General features: G+C 39.7%; 1 protein-coding gene across 1 annotated transcript in view; it reads right to left on the reverse strand.

Moving 5' to 3' along the window:
- LOC126194677 (guanine nucleotide exchange factor DBS-like) overlaps nt 1–23,777 on the reverse strand; it is a 373,302-nt gene that overhangs the window by 117,207 nt on the left and 232,318 nt on the right. The window contains exons 10-12 of the mRNA XM_049932882.1: nt 18,785–18,898; nt 18,370–18,564; nt 1,751–1,960 (exon numbers count right to left, since the gene is read on the reverse strand). Of these exons, the coding sequence (XP_049788839.1) occupies nt 1,751–1,960; nt 18,370–18,564; nt 18,785–18,898 (519 nt within the window). The remainder of the gene's footprint in view (nt 1–1,750; nt 1,961–18,369; nt 18,565–18,784; nt 18,899–23,777) is intronic.

The raw sequence follows: 23,777 nt of genomic DNA on the forward strand, positions 1-23,777 counted from the left end.
GTTATCAGTGAGTCTGAACCAGGTGTGGGGTTTAGTATTCTGGGTATTCAGGAAGGATTGCTGTAGATGACCCATGATTAGGTTGGCCTAGGATGGTGCCATGCGGGTGTCAATAGACATACCCCGTATTTGCTTGTAGGTAATGCCTTCAAAGAAGAAGTAATTGTGGGTGAGGATATAGTTGGTCATGGCGACTAGGAAGGAGGTTGTTGGTTTGCAATCCATTGGGCGTAGGGAAAGGTAGTGTTCAACAGCAGTAAGGCCATGGGCATTAGGGATGCTTGTGTAAAGGGAGGAAGCATCAATAGTGATGAGCAGGGTGGTAAAGGAACAAGAACTGTGGAGAGTCAGTGGAGGAAATGGTTGCTATCTTTTATATAGGAGGGAAGGTTCTGGATAATAGGCTGAAGGTGTTGATCTATGAGAGCAGAGATCTCTCAGTGGGAGCACAGCAACTGGCCACAATGGGCCATCCTGGGTGGTTGGATTTATAGACTTTAGGGAGCCTGTAGAAGGTAGGCATGTGGGGAGTGGTAGGGGTGAGGAGAGAGATGAACTCCGGAAAGAGGTTCTGGGATGGGCTTGAGGATTTGACGAGAAACTGGAGATCCAGCTGGTTTTCTGGAATGGGGTCACTGGCAGGGTTTGTTTGTGGATGAATCTGACAGCTGGCTCAGTACTTCTACCAGGTAACCCTTGCAGTTCAAAACAATAGTGGTGGAGCCTTTGTCAGCAGGTAAGATTATAAGGTCAGGATCAGGTTTTACGTGATGGATTGCAGTTTTTTCTGCAGATGTAAGGTTAGTTTGCATGTTGAGGGATTTGGGGAATGATGGTGAGGCAATGTTCGACATTAAGAAATTCTGGAAAATTAACAGTATGCGATTTGGGGAGGGGGGGTGTATGGAAGACATACAGAGCCGTCATGCATGTTTACAATTGGTCAGAATGCAATAACCTAAAATTGTGGGAGAAGTAAAGGTAACTACTAACTATATAGCAAAGGCATAGTGTAGTTGATAAGCAAATGAACAAGACGGAAAAATATCTAAGCTTTCAGACAAGTTTTTCTTCAGGTCTAACATAATACATGTACACACTCTGGTAGAACACACATCCAACGAAGTTTAGCAACATTTATGATCTCATTTGTGCACCTAGTGACCATTCAGTGCCTCAAGTATACTATGAGTTGTCCCTTTACTTCTTCTATTACTTATGTTTCACAAAGGAACATTTATTACACCACAGTGATTAAAATGTGATAATAAAGGAAACAAACTGCAATGATTTGAGCTCAAAGAAGGAAAACAAATTTGTCAAATCATACTCAGATGATAAGTTCCTTGACTGTGTAACAAAACAAATTTTTAAGGGTGAATCCTGTTAATTGTATTGAAGTGAACATACTAAGAAAGACAAGACAGAGCACAGGGGGTGGGGACAGAGAAAGGTCATCAACATGTTACATCCTTAGTGCCATGTCAGCAGTTTCAAGCACCATAGTTGCATATGCTTCTATGTCCTTTCAGTCCTTATAGGATCATTACTGGGGATCAAACACACAAAATACAAACACAATTTTGAAACTACAGAATATGTCCTTAATTGTTTATGTAGCTGTAGCTGATGTGGAAAATTTACAAAGATGAGAAAATAAAAAGTCAGAGAGAGAAAGGATCGATTCAACTATTGTTATTCTCAGAATTCAACAACAGTAAGCCCAAAAATTTAAAAGGATCCCACACACCTGTGTGACAAGTGCCTTTGTTTCTGGTGTTATTGAATCCTGAAAAAGTGTCCGAAACTCTTTCGGACTGCTAAGCTTGAACTCTTCTGCACTTGCAATATACTGCTGAATTTCTGATAAGCACTGTTCAGCCACTTCTGGAGATGAAGACCACTTTTCAATGTGCTGTGATGCCAGAAGGTCTATTCCCTTTGCACACCACCGATTAGCCTAGAACACAAAAATAAACAAAAATAACTAAATTCAATTGTATATACTATGTCATAAATATTTTTCAACTTAACGATTTGTTTTATGTAATTATAGCAATAAATTAGATTTACTTTATGGAAATGTTATTGCTGTAACTTCCCACAACACCAAAAATTGCTTTTTTTTCTGCGACAATATGTCTTAAAACAAGTGCTGCAGCATAGAACCCCATTAAGCCAGTCAGAGGAGTGTAGTAAATAATTCTTTAGGCATTGGCCAAGTGTTCTTAGCTGGAGCAGAGGGCAGATGGAGAAAGAATTACAATGTTATTATTTATTATTAAAATTTACAGTAACCCAGGAAAGGCGGCGTAGTGATACAACAGTAGACCTAAATTTTAGAGGATCCAGTTTCAAGTACTACTGTACACTTCTGACACGAGTTTTGTAAAATCACAATCGGATAAGTGCCAAGATGAAGTTTTACGTAAAGTCTGCCATATCAATCACCCAATCTTTCTTTTAGACAAAACTGGCTGCACTGGCGCACACACACACACACACACACACACACACACACACACAGTGACACTATGGGCCCACGTAACAGGTGGATATGATTCAAAGACAGATGTCACTAGTGAAAAGGAAACACAGAGTATCTGACCACTGCTACAGCAGCGGTTTAAGGGTAGCATCTTTGACTAGTAATCAAAACGTCCTGGGTCCCAGGTTTGATTTAAGCCATTTCTTAAATTTTGAATAAAAATTATCGGCATGGCAGGCAAAGACTGCTGACTTATGAAGTCACCCTCATTCTGCCAACATCCACATCAAAGAGGGTGGGGAGCAGACAGAGGTTCAGGGCACACTTTTGTCCTTGGTGTGGGGAAACAGTTCCTAAAAGATGGAAGAATCAGCAATGATCAATGGCATGAGGATGCGGAAGGCAATAGAAACCACTGAATTTAAGACACGTAATGTGTATTCACAGGAAATGGGGCCTGTAACTGAAGATAGTGTCATGACGATTTCTCCAATGGCAAAAGATTCCACATTAGTCCCCCATTTGAATCTCTGGTAGGGGACTACCAAGGGAGAGGTGACCACGAGAAAGAAAAAAAATTAAATAAGCAACAAAAAGGCAAAATTCTATGAGTTGGAGTGTGCAATGTCAAAAGTGTGTGTGTGTAGTAGGGAAGCTATACAATCTGAAAAGGAAAATGCAAAGGCTCAATCTAGATAGGGAGGTATGTCAGAGATTGAGCTACTTTGAACAATTCAGTGAGAGAGTTATCCTCTTAAGCATTAACAGCAAATCAACACGAACAACAATAATTTAGGTATATAAACCTTTGTTACAAGCATAAGATGAAGAGATAGAGACAGTATGTGAGGATATTGAAGATTTCACTCAGTGTTTAAAGGGAAATGAAAATCCAACATCATGGGTGATCAGAATGTCATAATATGGGAAGCAATAAAAGACTTGAAAATATGGGCCTAGTATATGAGCCTGGTATACGGTCCTTGTAGTCAAAATGAGAAAGGGGAATGACGATCAAGTTCTGCAGTAAACTGCAGCTAGTAATAGTGAATATACTATTCAAAAATCACAAGATGAGGTGGTATACATGGAAAAGCCCTAGAGACATGGAAAGATAATAGCTGGATTACGTCATGGTGAGATGGAGAGTTCGGAATCAGTCATTGGATTGTACCCAGGAGCAGCTATAGACTCAGACCATAATTTAGTAATGATGAATAATAGACTTAAGCTTAAGAGAATCATCCCCAGGAATCAGCATGGAAAAAAGTGGGATACTGAGGAATAATAAGATGCATTTGAAGTTCTCTGAGCCCACAGATATTGCAATAATGTATACCACAATGGACAGCTCAGCTGAAATGGAATGGACATATCTAAAATGGGCCTCATGGACGTTAGATAGACAAATATAGGTACAAGGAAGGTAACTTCAAAGAAACCTCGGGGAACAGAAAAAATACTGCAACTGATCGACAAAAGATGAAAGTAAAAGAATGCTCAGGAAAAAGACAGGAACACAGCAATAAAGGTCACTTAGGAATTAAATAAATAAGAAGTGTGAGGTAGCAAAGGCAAAAAACAGCTGAAGGAAAAATGTGAGGAAATCAACGAAGGAATTGCCATCTGAAGGAATTGCCATCTGAAGGAAATGCCATCTGAAGGACTGATTCAGCATACTGAACAGTCAAAACAACATTCAATAACATTAAAAGCAAAGAAGTGAACATTAACAGTGTAATAGGAATTCCACTGTTAAATGCAAGAGAGGGACAGCAGATAGGTGGAAAGAGTACACTGAGGACCACTTCAATGTGTGGAAACTGTTTGATGAAGTGATAGAAGAAGAAATGGAAGTTGATAAGGAGGGCACAGGAGATCAAGTTCAGATTCACAGTTTGGCAGAGCTGTGGAAAACTTGCAATAAAATAAGATTGGAGGCGTGGGTAACATTCGTTTGGAATTTCTTAAATCACTGGGGCAGAATGGCAACCAAACAACTACTCAAGCTGGCATGTAGAGTCTATGATACTGGAGACATACAGTCACACTTTAGGAAATATATCATATACATATTTATGAAAATAACAAGAGCAGATTGGTATGAGAATTATTGTACAATCAACTTAACACTTCATGCATGAGTAGCAAAAAGACAAAGAAAACAAACATTCAAGATCTCTTAGGTGCTGATCAGTTTGAGTCTAGGAAAGATAAGGGCACCAGAGAAGCAGTTCTGACATTGTGGTTGATAATGAAAGCAACACTTAAGAAAACTTGACACACTTTCATAGCATTTGTTGACCTTGAAAAAGCATTCAACAGAACATTATGTTCAAAATTCTTGAGAATGTTAGAATAATGTATAAGGAAAGTTCATTAATATGCAATATGTGTAAGAATCAAGAAGGGGAAAAAAATGGGACCCCAGGAATGAATTGCTCAGATTAGAAAGGGTGTAAGACAGGGCTCCAGTCTTTCTCTCCTACAATTCATTCTGCACATTGAAGGATCAATAACAGAGATAAAAAGACAGATTCACAAATGACATTAAAATCCAGAGTGAAAGAATATCAATCATAAGATTTGCTGATATCATTGTTATCCTCTCTGAAGCCATACAGAGTGGTATGCACTGGTCACTAAACACAGATATTGAATGACAGTAAACTGAAGAAAAACAAAAATAATGCAGAGCAGCAGAAATGAGACCAGAGATAAACTTAATATCAAAATTGGTGACCATGAGGTAGATGATGTGAAGGAATTTCACTACACTGGAAACAAAATAACCTATGACAGATGGAGCAAGGAGGACATAAAAAGTAGTCTAGCAGAGGCACAGAGGACATTTGTGGCCAAAAAGCTCTATTACTATTAAACAAGAGCCTAATTTGAGGAAAAAATTTCATAGAATGTACATCAGGAACAAAATGCTGAATGGAACTGAATCACTGATATTGGGGAAACCAGAAAAGAAGAAAATCCAAGCATTTGCAATGTGGTGTTGTAGAATGATGATGAATATTAGATGAAGTGATAAGAAAATAAATGAGTTCTCCACAGGATTGGTAAGCAAAGAAATATATGAAAAACATTGACAAGAACAAGAAAAGGACGGTAGCAAACATGTAAAGACATCATGGAACTGGAAGGAGGTGTAGAGAATAAAAACTGTCGAGGTAGACAAAGATTGGAATATATCGAACAAATAACTGAGGGCATTGGGTGTAAGTTCTCCCCTGAGATAAGGATGTTGGCACAGAACAGGCAGTCAAGGCACATACAACACAAAGAGTGCTAACCATAAACCTCAGCAGAAACAAATCCAAAAAGAGGTAAAGAGGAAAGAAAATATACAACTGATATTTATACAGAAAGAGGCTACTGGATTTACAACTCCTTTGTAAACGCTATTGAATGGTCTACTCTTCTTCATGTGAAGTAAAAACAGTTCATCCAATATTTAAAAAAAAAAACACACACAACACACAGATGTCACTAATATTGTTAACAGCTGTATATGCTAGGAGTTCAAGATACCCAAGAAATTCATCATAGGGTGTGCCCCTCAAAGCAATAGTGTAGGATCCAAAGCCAATCCCCCCCCCCCCCCCCCCCACACACACACAAAACCCCCATGTAGATGAGACATGAAATCCTAGCAGTTAATTGCCCAAGCATTCCCCACATATCATCATTGTTTGAAGTGTCCCTAAAAAGTTGTGGAGCTCACACAGGACAAACAGAAAGCTGACTAAAGCACAAAACTGATATCAAGGAAATTTTTGGGGCAAAGCTAATCTAACTGAACATCAAGAGGGTATGCTAAATGGAAATAGAGGCGAACTATTCATCAACGCAGACAACAAATTCAGATCCACTGAGATCAAAATTGAAGCTGAAGGCGAGGTTGTTTGGAGAAGATTCAGTATGAATAATGGGCAAAATTTATAATTCAGTTCCTTCATCAATCACCAGACTTGCCACCAGATGAGACCAAACATTCTATAGAAAACCTAAATTCACTAGAATATAACTTTCCCAATCATAATGTCATCAGAGAAAGTTTTAATCATACAAAACTTGACTGGGATAGTTACAGTTTTGTCAGTTTTGTAAGTGACAAATGTTACAGACATCTTGTGAAACAATAATACATGTCTTCTCTGAAACTCACTCATGATTGAGATACATTAGAGCTAACAGGAGAAAAATGGAACTGGCTATTTCAGGATGTCCACATTAAAACTGGTATCAACAATCACAAAGCAGTAGAAGCACTCACAAAGAAAAAATAGGAATTAAAACATTTACTCCACTCTCCAAAACTCCCTCCCACCACCACACAGAATCCAGAACCTAAACAGACCAGAAACACATCCATGAACCTTTCCTCCAGAAGCCTTAGCCCCACAGAAATATCAGTCCTTTCCAAAGGTCTCACCTTTTGCCCCACTCACAAATTCAATCATGTAGGACTTGTTAAAGACCTTCTCTCCTCCTCCCAGTCCCTACATTGGGGAACACTTTTTCACCACCAACCCAATCAAAGAACAATGTTGAACCCTATCTGACTGAGTCCACTCCTCCATCCAACCATGATCCACCCCCACTACCCCCAAATCACCACCCCCTCTTAACTTTCCAGAATTTCTTAACCTCAAAACTTGCCTCATCATCGTTCCCCAAATGCAAACTAACCTTACATCTGCAGAAAGAACTGCAGTCGACCACCTAAAAACTGATCCCGACCTTATAACGCTACCTGCAGACAAAGGCTCCAGCACTGTTATTTTGAAATGCAAGGATTACCTGGCAGAAGGACTCTGCCAGCTGTCAGATACATCCACCTACAAACCTTGCCACTGTGATCCCATTCCAGAAATCCAGCAGGACCTCAGCTTCTCCTCAAATCTTTAGGCCCATCCCAAAACCTCTCCCCGAAGTCCATGTCTGCCCTCACCTCTACCACTCCCTAGACTACTACCTTCTACATGCTTCCTAAAGTCCATAAACCCAACCACCCAAGATGCCGTATTTTGGCCAATTGCTGTGCCTCCACTAAGAGAATCTGTGCTCTAATAGATCAACACCTTCAGCCTATTTCCAGAACCTACCCTCCTATATAGACCAGCCATTTTCTCCGACTCTCCACAGTTCGTGTTCCTTTAACACATGGTGCCCTGCTTGTCACTATTAATACCACCTCCCTTTACACTAACACCCAATGGATTACAAACCAACAACATCCTCCCTAGTCGCCATGACAAACTATATCCTCACCCATAATTATTTCTCCTTTGAAGGCATTACCTACAAACAAATCTGGGGTACCGCTATGGGTACCTGCATGGGACCATCCTATGCCAACCTATTCATGGGTCATCTAGAGGAATCCTTCCTGAACACCCAGAATACTAAACCCCACACCTGGTTCAGGTGCACTAATGACATCTTTGTGATCTGAATCGAGGGGGAGGATATCCTATCTGCATTCCTCCAGAAGCTCAACAGCTTAACCCCCATTGGCTTCACTTGGTCTTACTCAACCCTACAAACTACATTCCTAAATGTTGACCTCCATCTCAAAGATGGCTACATCATTACCTCTGTCCATATCAGACCTACTAACCACATGCAATATTACCACTTCAACAGCTGCCACCCGTTCCATACCAAGAAGTTCCTTCCATACAGCCTAGCCATCCGTTGTCATCACATCTACAGTAACGAGTGGTCCCTCTTGAAATATACCAAGGGTCTCTCTGAAGAATTCACATACGGTAATTATCCTCCAAACATTGTACAAAAATAAATGTCCTGTGCCTTATCATTCCAGTCTCCCACCTCTTCCCAAGTCTCACTGTCCGGCCACAGAGGAGCATTCCCCTCTTAGCTCAGAACAATGCAGGACTAGAGCAAACTCAATTACATTCTCCACCAGGGTTTCGACTACCTCTCATTGTGCCCTGAAATCAGAAATGTCCTGCCCACTATCCTTCCCACCCCTCCCACAATGATATTCCGCCATCCACCAAACCTACCCAATATACTAGTCCATCCCTACACAGCCCCTGCTCCCAACCCCTTACCTCATGACTCATATCCCTATAATAGACCTAGGTGCAAGACCTGTCCCATACAGCCTCCCACCACCACCTACTCCAGTCCGGTCACAAACACTGCCTATCCCATCAAAGGCAGGGCTACCTGTCAAACCAGTCATGTGATCTACAAGTTAAGCTGCAACCACTGTGCTGCATTCTATGTGAGAATGACAACCAACAAGCTAGCTATTCACATGAATTGCCACAAACAAACTGTGGTGAAGAAACAACTGAACCATCCTGTTGCTGAGCACGCTGTTCAACACGACACTTCATTTCAATGACTGCTTCACAGCCTGTGCCATATGTATCTTTCCCACCAACACCAGTTATTCTCAATTGTGCAGGTGAGAACTCTCCCTGCAATATATCCGATGTTTCCATAACCCTCCTGGCCTCAACCTTCGTTACTCATCTTTTGCACCCATCCAGCCACTTCCCTGTCCCCATTCCAGCACTACACAGCCCTCATTCCACCAATGCACCCAGTCTTTTTTACTTCTCTCCTTTCCTGCCCCCCACCCCCCAAACCCACCTTTCCCCTGCTCCTGTCTAACCTCCCTACTGCAACTAGCTGCCCAACTCTCTCTCCACCTCGTCCTTGCGTGCTCTGCAACAGCACTTCACTGTGCCCCACCCCTACCCTGATATCCCTCCCCCTCCCCGCCTCAGCCTCCTCCTTACACCCACCCAGTTGCCTCTCCTGTCATGCACGCTGCTGTTGCTCACAGTGTGGCTTCAGCTGCCAAAGGCTGGAGACGTGTGTGTGTGTGTGTGCTCGTGTGTGTGTGTGTGTGTGTGTGTGTGTGTGTGTGTGTGTGTGTGTGTGTGCGTGCGTGCTCGCGTGAGTGTGCTCGCGTGAGTGCGCTCGTGTGTGCGTGTGAGTGTGCTCGTGCTCATGCGAGTGGGCTCGTGCTCGTGTAGGGCATGTCTATTTTCGACAAAGGCCTAAGACCAAAAGCTTATACAGTGACAGTCTTTTTGTTGTGCCTATCTGTGATGCAGCATCTCTGCTATATAGTGAGTGGGAACTTTCCTTTTCATAATAATGAAAACAAATTGAAAGATTTACATGTTTAGTAAACTACATTAAGATATAGTAGTGTCATATTTCAATAGGAACTTGAAACATTTGCCTCTGGCAGAAACATGTAGAGGAACTGTAGTCAAGTTTAGAAGTATAACTGACCAAGCATTCAGAAAGTGTGCCTAGTAAAACAGTACAGGATGAAAGGAGCCATCCACAGTGACTAGTCTCTGTTAAGGAAACAGTGTCTACTGCAAACAAGGTGTAAAACAAAGCATAGGGTTATTGATGAAGACATGCTAAAGGAAACGCATTTGGCCATGAAAAGGATAATCCCTGAACTCTTCAATGACTAATGTATCACAGTCTCATCAAAAGATCTCTCACAAAACCAAAGAAATTCTAGCCACGTGTACAGGAGGTACATGGCACTAAATTTAGTGTCCAGACACACATGGATGACACAGGAGCTGCAACTGAATCAAAAGTAGAAGCATTCTTCTCCATTTTCAAATGGTCTTTTACAAACGACAATCTAATAGCACTACCCCAGTTTAATTCTTGCACCAGTGCTGGATGATTTAGATATAGAACCTCTGACTTTTTGTAGATGATGCAGTTACCTATCATGAAATATTGTCTAGAACAAAGGTGCAAAAATCGGGTAGATCTTGATAAGATTTCAAAGTGGAGCAAAGATTTGTAATCGGCTTTAAATGTGCAGAAATGAAAACTCTTACAGTTCACAAAACACAAAAACACTGTATCCTAAGACTATGATATCAGTAAATCACAGCTGGAATCAGTGAACTACAAACACCTGGGAGTAGTAATTTTAGGGATATTAAACAGAATGGTCAGACTCGGCTGCATGCAAAATGATGTCAGATTTCAGTTCACCAGAATGATACCTGGAAAATACAAACAGTCTGCAAAGGAGGTTGCTTACAAAACTCTCTTATTGCTCAAGTGTATGGGACACACACAACAAACAGGACTAAGAGGGGAGATTGAATATATACAAAAATGGGCAGCATAAATGGTCACAGGGAGCTTTGACCCAAGAATGTGTTCACAGAGAAGCTGAAAAACATTAACCAGCATATAAAGATAAACACCAACTATCCAACAAAAGCCAACTTTTAAGCACTCACTCTGCCCAATCTTCATACACAAATTGAATGGGAAGGGAACCTAATTACTATCAGCAACAGCTTATATGGAATTATGTACCATATTTTTTTTTATATCTATGATGTATAATTTCCCTTGTATACCATAGTTATACTTTTAATCAAACAATGGAAACTCCAGGTAGGAATGTCAACAATGTAGGAAAAGACACGATTGCTACTTACCGCAAAGCAAACACGTAAAGTTGCAGACATGCACGATTAAAAGACACTCACATATAGCTATCAGCCACAGCCCTTGTCAGTAAAGATGACCTCATCAGGGGCAGGCCACATGTGAAAGCAGCTATGTCACTTACCAGCTCTGCTTCAATCATTGCACAGCTTTTTATATTGGTATGACTACAAACCAGCTGTCCACCAGCATGAACGGTCACTGCCAAACTGTGATCAAGAGCAAAGTAAATCACCCTGTGGCACAGCTTACAACTGAACAGAACACACTTGATTTCAATGGCTGCTTCACTACCCGAGTTATCTGGAACTTTCCCTTTACCACCAGCTTTTTTGAACTGCACAGATGGCAGTTATCCTTACAACATATTCTCCTCTCCCATCATTATCCCACCCTCAACCTATGGAACCATAGTTTCCCCACACTCTCCACCCAATAGTTTCCACCCCCTCTGACCTATCATTTCCTCCCCATTCTCAGCTCCCAACGCAGTTTATTTGCAGCCCTCTGCCAACACATCCACCTATCTTTCCCCACGCCTTTCCATTTTTGCTCCTTTCTTTCCCACCTCTCTGCCCTACAACCTCCTGATGCTGCGCCTGTTGGCAGTCTAGTCCACCAGACAGCATTAATCTCTTTCCCTACCCACAGACTACTATCCCTTCCCCTTCCCCACCCTTTCCAGACTGCTGCTTGCATCCCACGTGATGTTGCATTTCAGGCTGAGATGCTGGAGTTGGTGGTCGTGTGTGTGTGTGTGTGTGTGTGTGTGTGTGTGTGTGTGTGTGTGTGTGTGTCTCCCTATTTACTGACTAAGGCTGTGGTCGAAAGCTATATGTGAGTGTCTTTTAATCATGCCTGTCTGCAGCTTGACGTCTCTTCTTTACAGTAAGTAGCAAACTATATTTTCCTACATTGTTTAGTTGTACTTTTAATATGCTTTTATATATGTTCCTTACTGCCAGCACAATTTGACTGTGTATATAAATACAATTCATTTACTGTAAATTATCAATGTGTGCATACAACAATCACATATGGTATGTACATTTTTGGACATGTAATGGCATTATGCTTCTGAGAAGAAGATACTGACAGCTGCTAAACGAATATTAAGCATGTTTCTGTAATATCCTTCTTATACTTTACATACATGTGCGGGTGAACTTCTAACAATATACAGGGTGTTAAAAAAGTCCAGGAACACTTTAAATTATCTATTGCAGTCGCTTCCGGTATTCTCTCCCAGAGCTCTGCTACATCACGTGGCAGAGGCAGTACATACACCAAATCTTTAATGTGTCCCCACAGAAAAAAGTCACAAGGAGTGAGATCTGGTGATCGGGGAGGCCATTTCACGAAACAACTGTCCACTTCTGTGGCGCAGCCAATCCCTTAATGCAGCAGCTCAGTGTTCAGGGACCCATGAACTTCATGATGAAAATGTGAAAAGTGGCTTCGACGCTAAAAATTAGGTGATCAACAATGCCATTCCCATCCTCATTCGACTGCTGCAACTAAGAACAAAACTCAAAAGGCTTGTCATTGTCATCATCGCTGACTTTCAGCACTAGCTCCAATTTGAATTGTTTCATAGACAGCTTCTGTCGCAGGACTTTCCAATGAATGTCTCTTGTAGGTGTTCCACATTTACTTCACTCACACTGGGACATCCGCTTCTCTTTGCTGGGTGCAAGCAACCCGTAGTAACGAATTTGTTGTGCCAGTGGTAAATGGCCTTCCTTGTTGGTGGCTTCTTACCATGTTGTTGTTGTTGTTGTTGTTGTGGTCTTCAGTCCTGAGACTGGTTTGATGCAGTTCTCAATGCTACTCTATCCTGTGCAAGCTTCTTCATCTCCCAGTAACTACTGCAACCTACATCCTTCTGAATCTGTTTAGTGTATTCATCTCTTGGTCTCCCTCTACGATTTTTACCCTCCACGATGCCCTCCAATACTAAATTGATGATCCCTTGATGCCTCAAAACATGTCCTACCGACTGATCCCTTCTCCTAGTCAAGTTGTGCCACAAACTTCTCTTCTCCCCAATGCTATTCAATACCTCCTCATTAGTTATGTGATCTACCCATCAAATATTCAGCATTCTTCTGCAGCATCACATTTCGAAAGCTTCTAGTCTCTTCTTGTCCAAACTATTTATCGTCCATCTTTCACTTCCATACATGGCTACACTCCATACAAATACTTTCAGAAACGACTTCCTGACATTTAAATCCATACTAGATGTTAACAAATTTCTCTTCTTCAGAAACGCTTTCCTTGCCATTGCCACTCTACATTTTATATCCTCTCTACTTCAACCATCATCAGTTATTTTGCTCCCCAAATAGCAAAACTCCTTTACCACTTTAAGTGTCTCATTTCCTAATTTAATTCCCTCAACATCACCCGAGTTAACTCGACTACATTCCATTATCCTCATGTTGCTTTTGTTGATCTTCATCTCATATCCTCCTTTCAAGACACTGTCCATTTCGTTCAACTGCTCATCCAAGTCCTTTGCTGTCTCTGACAGAATTACAATGTCATCGGCAAACCTCAAAGTTTTTATTTCTTCTCCATGGATTTTAATACATACTCCGAACTTTTATTTTGTTTCCTTTACTGCTTGCTCAATATACAGATTGAATAACATCAGGGAGAGGCTACAACCCTGTCTCACTTCATTCCCAACGACTGCTTCCCTTTCATGCCCCTCGACTCTTGTAACTGCCATCTGGTTTCTGTACAAATTGTAAATAGCCTTCCGCTCCCTGTATTTTACCCCTGCCACCTTTAGAATTTGAAAGAGAGAATTCCAGTCAATATTGTCAAAAGCTTTCTCCAAGTCTACAAATGGTAGGAATCAAGGTTTGCCTTTCTTTAATCTTTCTTCTATGGTAAGTCGTAGGGTCAGTATTGCCTCATGTGTTCCGATATTTCTACGGAATCCAAACTGATCTTCCCCGAGGTTGGCTTCTACCAGTTTTTCCATTTGTCTGTAAAGAATTCGTGTTAGTATTTTGCAGCTGTGACTTATTAAACTGATAGTCCGGTAATTTTTACATCTGTCAACACCTGCTTTCTTTGGGATTAGAATTATTATATTCTTCTTGAAGTCTGAGGGTATTTCGCCTGCCACATACATCTTGCTCAGCAGGTGGTAGAGTTTTGTCAGGACTGGCTCTCCCAAGGCTGTCAGTAGTTCTAATGGAATGTTGTCTACTCCTGGAGCCTTGTTTCGACTCAGATCTTTCAGTGCTCTGTCAACTCTTCACGCAGTATCATATCTCCCATTTCATCTTCATCTGCATCCTCTTCCATTTCCATAATATTGCCCTGAAGTACATCGCCCTTGTATAGACCCTCTATATACTCCTTCCACCTTTCTGCTTTCCCTTCTTTGCTTAGAACTGGGTTTCCATCTGAGCTATTGATATTCATACAAGTGGTTCTCTTTTCTCCAAAGGTCTCTTTAATTTTCCTGTAGGCAGTATCTATCTTAACCCTCGTGAGATAATCCTCTACATCTTTACATTTGTCCTCTAGCGATTCCTGCTTAGCCATTCTGCACTTCATGTCAATCTCATTTTTGAGACGTTTGTATTCCTTTTTACCTGATTCATTTACTGAATTTTTGTATTTTCTTCTTTCATCAATTAAATTCAATATTTTTTTCTGTTATCCAAGGATTTCTACTAGCCCTCATCTTTTTACCTACTTGATCCTCTGCTGCCTTCACTATTTCATCCCTCAAAGCTACCCATTCTTCTTCTACTGTATTTCTTTCCCCCATTCCTGTCAATTGTTCCATTATGCTCTCCTTGAAACTCTGTACAACCTCTGGCTTAGTCAGTTTATCCAGGTCCCATCTCCTTAAATTCCCACCTTTTTGCAGTTTCTTCAGTTTTAATCTACAGTTCATAACCAATAGATTGTGGTCAGAGTCCACATCTGCCCCTGGAAATGTGCTACAATTTAAAATCTGGTTCCTAAATCTCTGTCTTACCATTACATAATCTATCTGATACCTTCTAGTATCTCCAGGCTTCTTCCAGGTATACAACCTTCTTTCATGATTCTTGAACCAAGTATTAGCTATGATTAAGTTGTGCTCTGTGCAAAATTCTACCAGGCGGCTTCCTCTTTCATTTCTTAGCTCCAATCCATATTCACCTACTACGTTTCAGTCTCTCCCTTTTCCTACTATTGAATGCCAGTCACCCATGACTATTAAATTTTCATCTCCTTTCACTACCTGAATAATTTCTTTTATCTCATCATACATTTCATCAATTTCTTCATCATCTGCAGAGCTAGTTGGCATATAAACTTGTACTACTGTATCAGGCATGGGTTTCGTGTCTATCTTGGCCACAATAATGCGTTCACTATGCTGTTTGTAGTAGCTTACCTGCACTCCTATTTTTTTTTTTTTTATTGATTATTAAACCTACTCCTGCATTACTCCTAATTGATTTTGTATTTATAATCCTGTATTCACCTGACCAAAAGTCTTGTTCCTCCTGCCACCGAACTTCACTAATTCCCACTATATCTAACTTTAACCAATCCATTTCCTTTTTTAAATTTTCTAACCTACCTGCTCGATTAAGGTATTTGACATTCCACGCTCCGATCCGTAGAATGCCTGTTTTCTTTCTTCTTCTTACCATTCTTGGTTCTAAACATCCGTTGAACAGCTGTAGCACACTTGTTTTTGTCGAACTCCAACACGGTTCTTGTGCAATAAATAATTGAAAGTGTTCCCGGACTTCATGTACACCCCATATAACATCCCACATTTTGTTGACTTCTGAAGATGGCAGATTGCTCTATTGAAAACGATAAAATGCAATAAATTTGTAATTGTTAAACTGGTGACAATTTTACTCTAAAGTCCTAAAACACAGTATAATGAGAAGTACTCTCTCCGACATACTTCACAGTGGTTTGTAGAATACAGAAGTAGATGTATTCATTATGGGCGATGCTTGACAACATGAAACAACTTCAATTTCTGTGTCCTTCTGAGGTAGAGCATTAGTGACAAGATGATTATAAAGCAACACTTGTCAATATTTGCTGCTTTGTGTGCGTGGTTTAGTTCTCAATGAACAGCCTACAAAATTGAAACATGGGCACTCCCTACTACCGGAAATATCCATAACAGACGATTTTCCTATGTTAAAAATATGGTTTGGATTGCTGTTATTCTGACTGATTATAACATTCAAATAGTCTGTTTGGTCAATATTGTCACAAAATATATGTTATTTTTATGTAATCAAAGTTCAGAAATGATTAAGTTTCAGTAATTGGCCATGTGATCAAAAATGCTAAGTTACTGCCTGAAGTTCTGGTGATGTCACAGACTAGGAGTAAGACAAAAAGCTATATGTGTTTTACAGGTGTTCACCAAAGTCACTATGTTTCTTTGTGTTTCTTCTGCAGACAATTTAGCTATTTAATTATGGAAAATGCATTTACAACTTTTAAGTAACAATGGACAAGAATTTTGCGAATATTGATAGAGGAAACCTTCTGGAAATTGATGTGTTTACTTCCACTAGAGCAGCAATATGCACAAAGGTGGGCATTATCTTCCAATCTCCCCACATCATCATTAAACTCACTCAAAATGAATCCATATCTTATATCTAGATTATCGACAGTCAGATTCATGTGAAATACACTTTCAGAAACTAAGATGAGCTTGGCCTGTAAAACATGCCATCATTTACTGTCACTGCAGTCATGAACTATGACCCAAAGCACAATAAAATTCTCGGCACATCTTATATTGACTTCCTCGTATACAACATACTGAGCAGAGGTAGTGCAGTGTGAGTTGATTCCATGGCACAATGAGTAATCTGTCTGACTATGGATCAGAAGGTTGCAGGTTCGAATCTACACAACATCATAAATTTTTATAAGTTCGAATCCTGGCAAGGTCATAAATTTTTTAAAATGTTACATGAAACATGATAATAGCATTAGCAAGAACTCATTGTGGCAGTTGGTTCAATGGTGGAATTTATTATAGTCTCACATTAATTTTGGTCAGAGATATAGATAACTTTGGATCAATGCATTTAATTTGAGCACATACAATTCACTTTTTTGGAAAGCACTGCTAGTGGTGAACGTATCACCACAGGCCATAGTACAATGAGGTACAGAGTGATGAGATTTTGTATATGGAAAGATATAAAACACGTGGGACATTTATGAGTGGAAACTAACGTCAGTATCTGAAGCAGACTTATGTCATCTTTACGTAAGATAATGAAACTTTTAACAGTAAGGATCCTAGTTGGACAGTACGGAGATAAAAAAAAGTATTGTTTCCAATAAAGTAAATGTGTGTGGTCACATTAACTAGAAATCATCTTGAAGGTGACCCTTGTGAACTGCAAATGTAAATGTAACCACATGCAAACAGCAGGGAAAACTCAATAATACTACGTTTCCAATCGGTGTTGTGAAATATTGTAAATGTGGTTTGGTTTTCCTACAAGAAGACTGCCGACTCGTCTAAAAATTCGTTACAATTTTCCTTGAGGGTAGATTTGACCCAGTGAGAAATAGATAACCACTTATAAACTATTACAGCCCACCACTCTACCAATTGAGCTACCGAAGCTTGCATGTAATACTGGGTATAATGACAGTCAGTTCTCAAAATTTCACTAAGAGTTTAATTGTGTTGAATGACATTGTGTCTTTCCATGCAATAGTGGGAAAGCATATCTCGGATGTAAATTAATGTTACCTTAAGTTAGGGAATTTGTGCCTCATTAACGAGGCATTTGGCCAGTGCAACCACTTTTTACACATCTCATTCTTTGGAATACTCAAAAACTATATATTTAAGGGGTTCTTACAGGTTTATTAGTACAATGTGGACTATGCACCATTTGTTACCCATTTCCCAAAAAAAGATATTATTGTGAATGAGCTTTACAATAGTAGGGGCAGTGAACTAGCTAGTGACATCACAGGCATCCCATTACTCAAATGGAGCATTTAGCAGGCTTTCAAATTATTTGAAATTCATTTGAACTTTTTAAAAATAAAAAAAGAAACTTATGAGCACAAAATGACATAACTGACCATTTAGGACAATTTCCATGGAATAGTCAATAACCTTTTGTATACATGATTCCCTGTAAAGTCAACCCAACATTTCTTTACTCTAGGGGGTAGTGTCACGTTTCTCAGTCTTCGGACTACAACAAAGGTACAATGCCCATCTCTCTCCCTCTCCCCCCCCCCCTCCCTCACAGACACACACACACACACACACACACACACAATAAAAAAGAAAGTATAAAGGAAGCAAACAATTTCCAAGGATAACAGTTCATTACCTTCTCTATTCGATCCTGCAATTCTTTATTTTTTACTAGAGTTTCCAATCGGCAGTTAATTCTTTCCGAAAGAATATCACACATACGCTGAAGTTCATCACATTTCGGCTGAACACAATCCAATGGACAATAATGACGACTGGACAGAAGCTGCTGTCCTGTTGTAATTAGTTCTTCTGCTCGTTCTATATCCATCTGTAATATTAAGGTTTTTCTAATGAATATTTACTATACCTGCTTAAAGTGTAAGATTAGTTAATAAATGCAACTTAGTGGTGAGCTTGCACATGCTATGGAGCTTCCCGATAAGCAGTGCAATAAAAGAGGGGAGGGGAAGATGTTTTGATGGGGGAAAATTGCAATGTATTCTAATTTTTACTACGATTATAAATAAAGGTGAAATAGTTGTACTTACCAAACACATTTTTTGGAAACCTCTAGCTTCATTTAACAGTATTTCAACTCTAGCTACAGTTTCACCAATCTCAGTCATTTCACATATTGTTTTTAGATGGCTATCAAAATTACCCTGAAAATATCAAGCAATGCAAATGAAAAGAATAAGCACTGAAGTATATCAAAGATAAATGGCAATGAATTAAATGAAACTGTAAATGAAGGGAAGAGAAACTGTACCTTCACTGACTCATTGGTTGAAGGACACAAAAATAACTTTTTTCTTCCATTTATTCTAATGAGTGTGCAGTCATCAGAGAGAGAGAGGGGAGATGGGAGGGGGGGAGTGAGGTGGGGGTGAGAGACACAGAGGGGTGGAAGGGAGAGGGATAGGGAGGGACAGATGGTCACATGGACAGAAGGAAGGATGGAGAGGGGGGAGTTTAAGGGAGGATCAGATGGGATGGGGGAACTTATTTCAGTATGCAATCTGTCATCACCTTTTTTTAATGATTTATTGAATACACAACAGTTCTGAAATCTGGATAGATTATTCACAGAGCTGAAACCAGCGAACCTGAACAAAAATTTACCATTTAATAGCAGCTCAATTTATCTCAGCAAAACACTGCTTTTGATGTTTGTCCCAGCAATTTGTCTGTCACATGAATAATGCTACAATTTCCTTTCTTAAATTTTATATAAATTTCTCTAATGATTAATGTTACATTACTACTCACATATTATAAATGACATCCACCTTACTTGTACTATGGAAAGTAAGCAACATTTTGATTAAGGCAAATAAACAGATTACAAGCTACAATATAAAATATTAATAAGCATTTTTAATCTTCGGTCTTAAGAAAACTATAATGGGCAGAAATAAGAAAATTATGTTATTAACATAACAGAAAAAGAGAAAGAACAAAAGCACAAGCTACCTTGGTTTGATAAGCATGTTATAATTTTAACCAGCAATACGTATTTATATAGAGAAGGAAACAAGTAAATGCAACAGAGGCTGGATCATTTCACATTAGTGAAGCTACATATCTTCAAATGATTTCTTGAAAACCATTAGTAGAGCCAGTAAAAATTCAAGCATATTGCCTTTTCTTTTTTTTATACCTTTCCTTAACTTCTGTTTACATTTTAACTATTTTTATTTTCCTCAAACAAAAGGTAACATAAAGGTTCTTACAATTTGTACACTGCAAACTGAAAGTATTGACAACATACTGCAAAATGTAACTGCAGCAGCATTTACAACATTAATATTTTACCAGAACAATTGGATACTTAACTGCACAAAGGCACTAAGTGTCAGATTTATGAAAAATAAAAAACCACACTATGAAGGTGAAATTTGCTATGAAACAATATATATCAGAAGAGCTATGTTCAGTGGTGTTATCAAGTATTATGACAAAATTGGCAAACGGCGGTGAGACCAAGTCACATGGCTACACATAAGAAACACACTGTAGCCTCTTCACCTGTTTCTTACGTTTCACACAGGGGAAGGGACTGCACGAATTTGCTCCAATGTCAGTATCTTTTTTTGGTGTGTTCCTAAATACCCCTACTGTATGTGATGCAGGGTTTGCACAGTCTTTGTTTTTCTAGTTGGAAACCTCTTTCACAATATTATTTTGACCACAGGAAATTGCTACATCAGCCACTTGTGTTAGGGATTGTAGTTCAGTGGACCGCACTGTATCTCCCTCAATGAACAGGACAATGCGGCTTGTATACTCTTATCTATCAGTTCATTATACCTCAAAGGATCATTTCAAGCTTACATCATGCCTGCATTGGCATTTCATGGGAAGAAGGGTTATCGGAACACAAAGTTACTTGCCAGATTGGTGAACACCATAGTAATATAATTTGAATATTCAATCTGTCACAGGAAACAAAACATTTAAGCTCTGCCTCATAGTGATCAATTGCAGTCAACAACATCAGGTGATCAAAACTACTTATAAATTATGGCTCGGAGATGCCACAAGGAGAATGCAACAGGACTGAAGGCTGCATTTTTTGGGGAAATTGGAAGGGCCTTGTTGACGCAGACAGTAAGCAACCATATCCATACAATTAATTTGACCTCCAAGTGTCCATCATGAACAGCAGAATAAACACCACCCCCCCCCCCCAACAATATGATGCATGAAGAACGTAAGTGACAAGAAACCTGAAATGGAACTTGAATCAGTGGCATCAGGTTCTCTTCAAAAGAGGCTGCAGGATTTGTCTGACACCTGATGATTGCCTTAGAAGAGTGTAGAAGTAGGCAGGCACCAATGAGCATCTCAAGCATCTGGGAGTCAGTTGTTCTGGGAGTGGTATCATGTTTGAATGTCTGAGACATCTCATCACTATTGAGGATAATTTCAGGGCTGTGCATGATCAGGATATTTTACCCCAAAATACTGACCAGCCCTACATTCAACATTGTTGCAATGGGTTTATTTTTGAAGGTGGTAATGCATAAGAATATTAGCCATCAGTATAATGGTTGAGCACAGCTCGCGTATGACACATGGTACCAGAGCATTTGGTCATAGTCAGATCATGAGAGAGCAATGCATGGAACATTACATCTCTAAAGCTGACCAGCACTGATGTTTTCACATGTCCATGTATCACAGGTGCACTACGTGTACTTCTATTAGAAAGAAACTTTCACCACCACACTGAACTGCAACGGGCATCCTCTTGAGAGGGATTGTAACTGAATAGATGGGCCAAAGTGCAGTTATTCACACATCATTTCAGTGTTGGACAACAATAAACAGTGAATGGCCATACCAATCAGAATCCCACACTTGGGTGTCACACAACCCATGACTCTATAGATGAACCTTACTCTCCATACACCACAGAGCACAGAGATTAGAATGGGCATAAAACCCACCACGACTTGACCCCCACTGTGAGGAAAAAGTTGCCTTGATCGATAAGCTTTGGTAAATAGGCTCATCTTACACATTGGTACATGTAAATGGCAGGATACAAGTACATCAAAAGCAACATAATGATATGCATCCCACATGGCAGTAGGGGACTGTTGTGATGGCAGACGATGAGTGTATTCTCATGTGGTGGTGTTTGCAGGGGAGGGTACAGGGCCAGAAATATTGGTCACCATCTCTCAGTACAGAACAATATAGGAACCTACTTGTCAATCATGTACAACTGTTTGTTTGTGTGGTACTCCAAAAGTTGTGAATGTCTTTTGTTTTGTCTGCCAGGTCACTTGACTTTAATCCTACTGAGCACCTCTGGGATGCCACTGGGTGAAATTTGCACTTTTCGACCTAGCTTGTGGGGGTCACTAAACAGCATGTCTGATTTATCTGTGTGTCTCTGCTCTCTGTACTTGTAACTAAAGGAGTTCTGTAACTTACACGATCTACAAGTTCAATGTAAGAAAAAAGGTGTGTGTTGTTGGTGGATATTAAATCACTTTCTACTTTCTCCCAAATATTTTCTGGAGCCAAAATACAAGAAAATGCCAGGAATGGGAATGTTCACAATCTCTGGGATGTCTTTGATAACTCATGAGGCATTACACATCGATTTACAGTCACTAAATGATGAAATTTCTTCATGCGTAGTGAACTAACCACACTCTCAGCTCAGTCATTTCAGTTTGGTTCCATTCATTATTGTAATGTACGAGGGTGGTCCTATTAGTAGCCGGCCTGACCGAGAGATGGCAGTCATTGTTGAAAAATATCTCTTGATTAAAAAGTGCACAATTTATTAAGCATATGTTTCAAGTTTGAAGATGCCACATTGTTTAGTATTTGTTTGGCAGCCATCAATAGTGAACATTGTGAGTGAACTTGTGAAAATGGAGAAAATTGGTCATCATTATGTGATACAATTTTTTTTAAAGGCCTCGGTGCAGCCAATATTAAAGCTGAGCTAGATTTTCCTTTGGGAGAGTAAAATATTGGGTACCTAAGTGTAAACGTGGCCATACGAGCTGCCAGGACAAGCATCGCAATGATCGACCCAATGACGTGACTACTCAAGAAATGGTGAAGAAATTTCACAAAGCGGTACTGGATGGTTGTCGACTGAAAGTGCGTGAGCTAGTAGACATAGTAGTCATTTCACAAAGTGCAGTACATCACATATTATCTGAAAATTTGGACATGAGAAAACTGTGTGCAAGGTTTGTTTACACTTCAGCAAAAACAGTGTCATGAAGATGTTTCAATTGAGTGTTTAATGAAGTTTCGCAGCAGCAAAGCTGATTTTTTGCGCCTTTCATAACCACGGATGAAACATGCGTCACCCACTTCACTCCTGAGACAAAAGAACAATCAAAACAATGGACACAAATTGGAGAACTGACTTCAAAGAAAGCAAAGAAAATTTCATCTGCAGGCAAGGTCATGGCGTCGGTGTTTTGGGATGCGCATGGGATACTTTTCATTGACTCTCTGGAAAAATGAAAAACCATCACTGGCAAGTATTATGAGAACTTACAGCAACGTTTGGGTGAAGAAATCAAGCAAAAATGGCTGCATTTGGCCAAGAAGAAAGTGTTGTTTCTTAGAGACCTCACAATCTGTTATTGCAATGGCCAAAATTAATGAATTAAAGTTTGAATTGCTACCTCATGCACCCAATTCACCAGATTTACCCCCTCGGATTATTTTCTGTCCCCAAACTTGAAGAAATGGCTCGGTGGTTGAAGATTTTCAACAAATGAAGATGTGATGTTGGCAGTTAATGGATATTTTGAGGAGTTAGACAGTTCTCATTATAAAAAGGGTATCAAACTTATCGAAAGTGTATGGAGCTGAAAGGAGATTATGCTGAAAAATAAATATATTTTACGTAATGTGTACATAGCAGACTCTAATGAGGAAGTTGAAATGAAGGTTTATCAAGTGCTCACACCTTTTAGTGATGCTATAACTAAAATTAAATGTGAGCAAAGATATTGAAACAACCACTGTCTCTCTAAGTTGAAATGTGTGCAAGGA

Source organism: Schistocerca nitens, chromosome 1 (assembly GCF_023898315.1).
Source record: "Schistocerca nitens isolate TAMUIC-IGC-003100 chromosome 1, iqSchNite1.1, whole genome shotgun sequence".
Taxonomy (NCBI): domain Eukaryota; kingdom Metazoa; phylum Arthropoda; class Insecta; order Orthoptera; family Acrididae; genus Schistocerca; species Schistocerca nitens.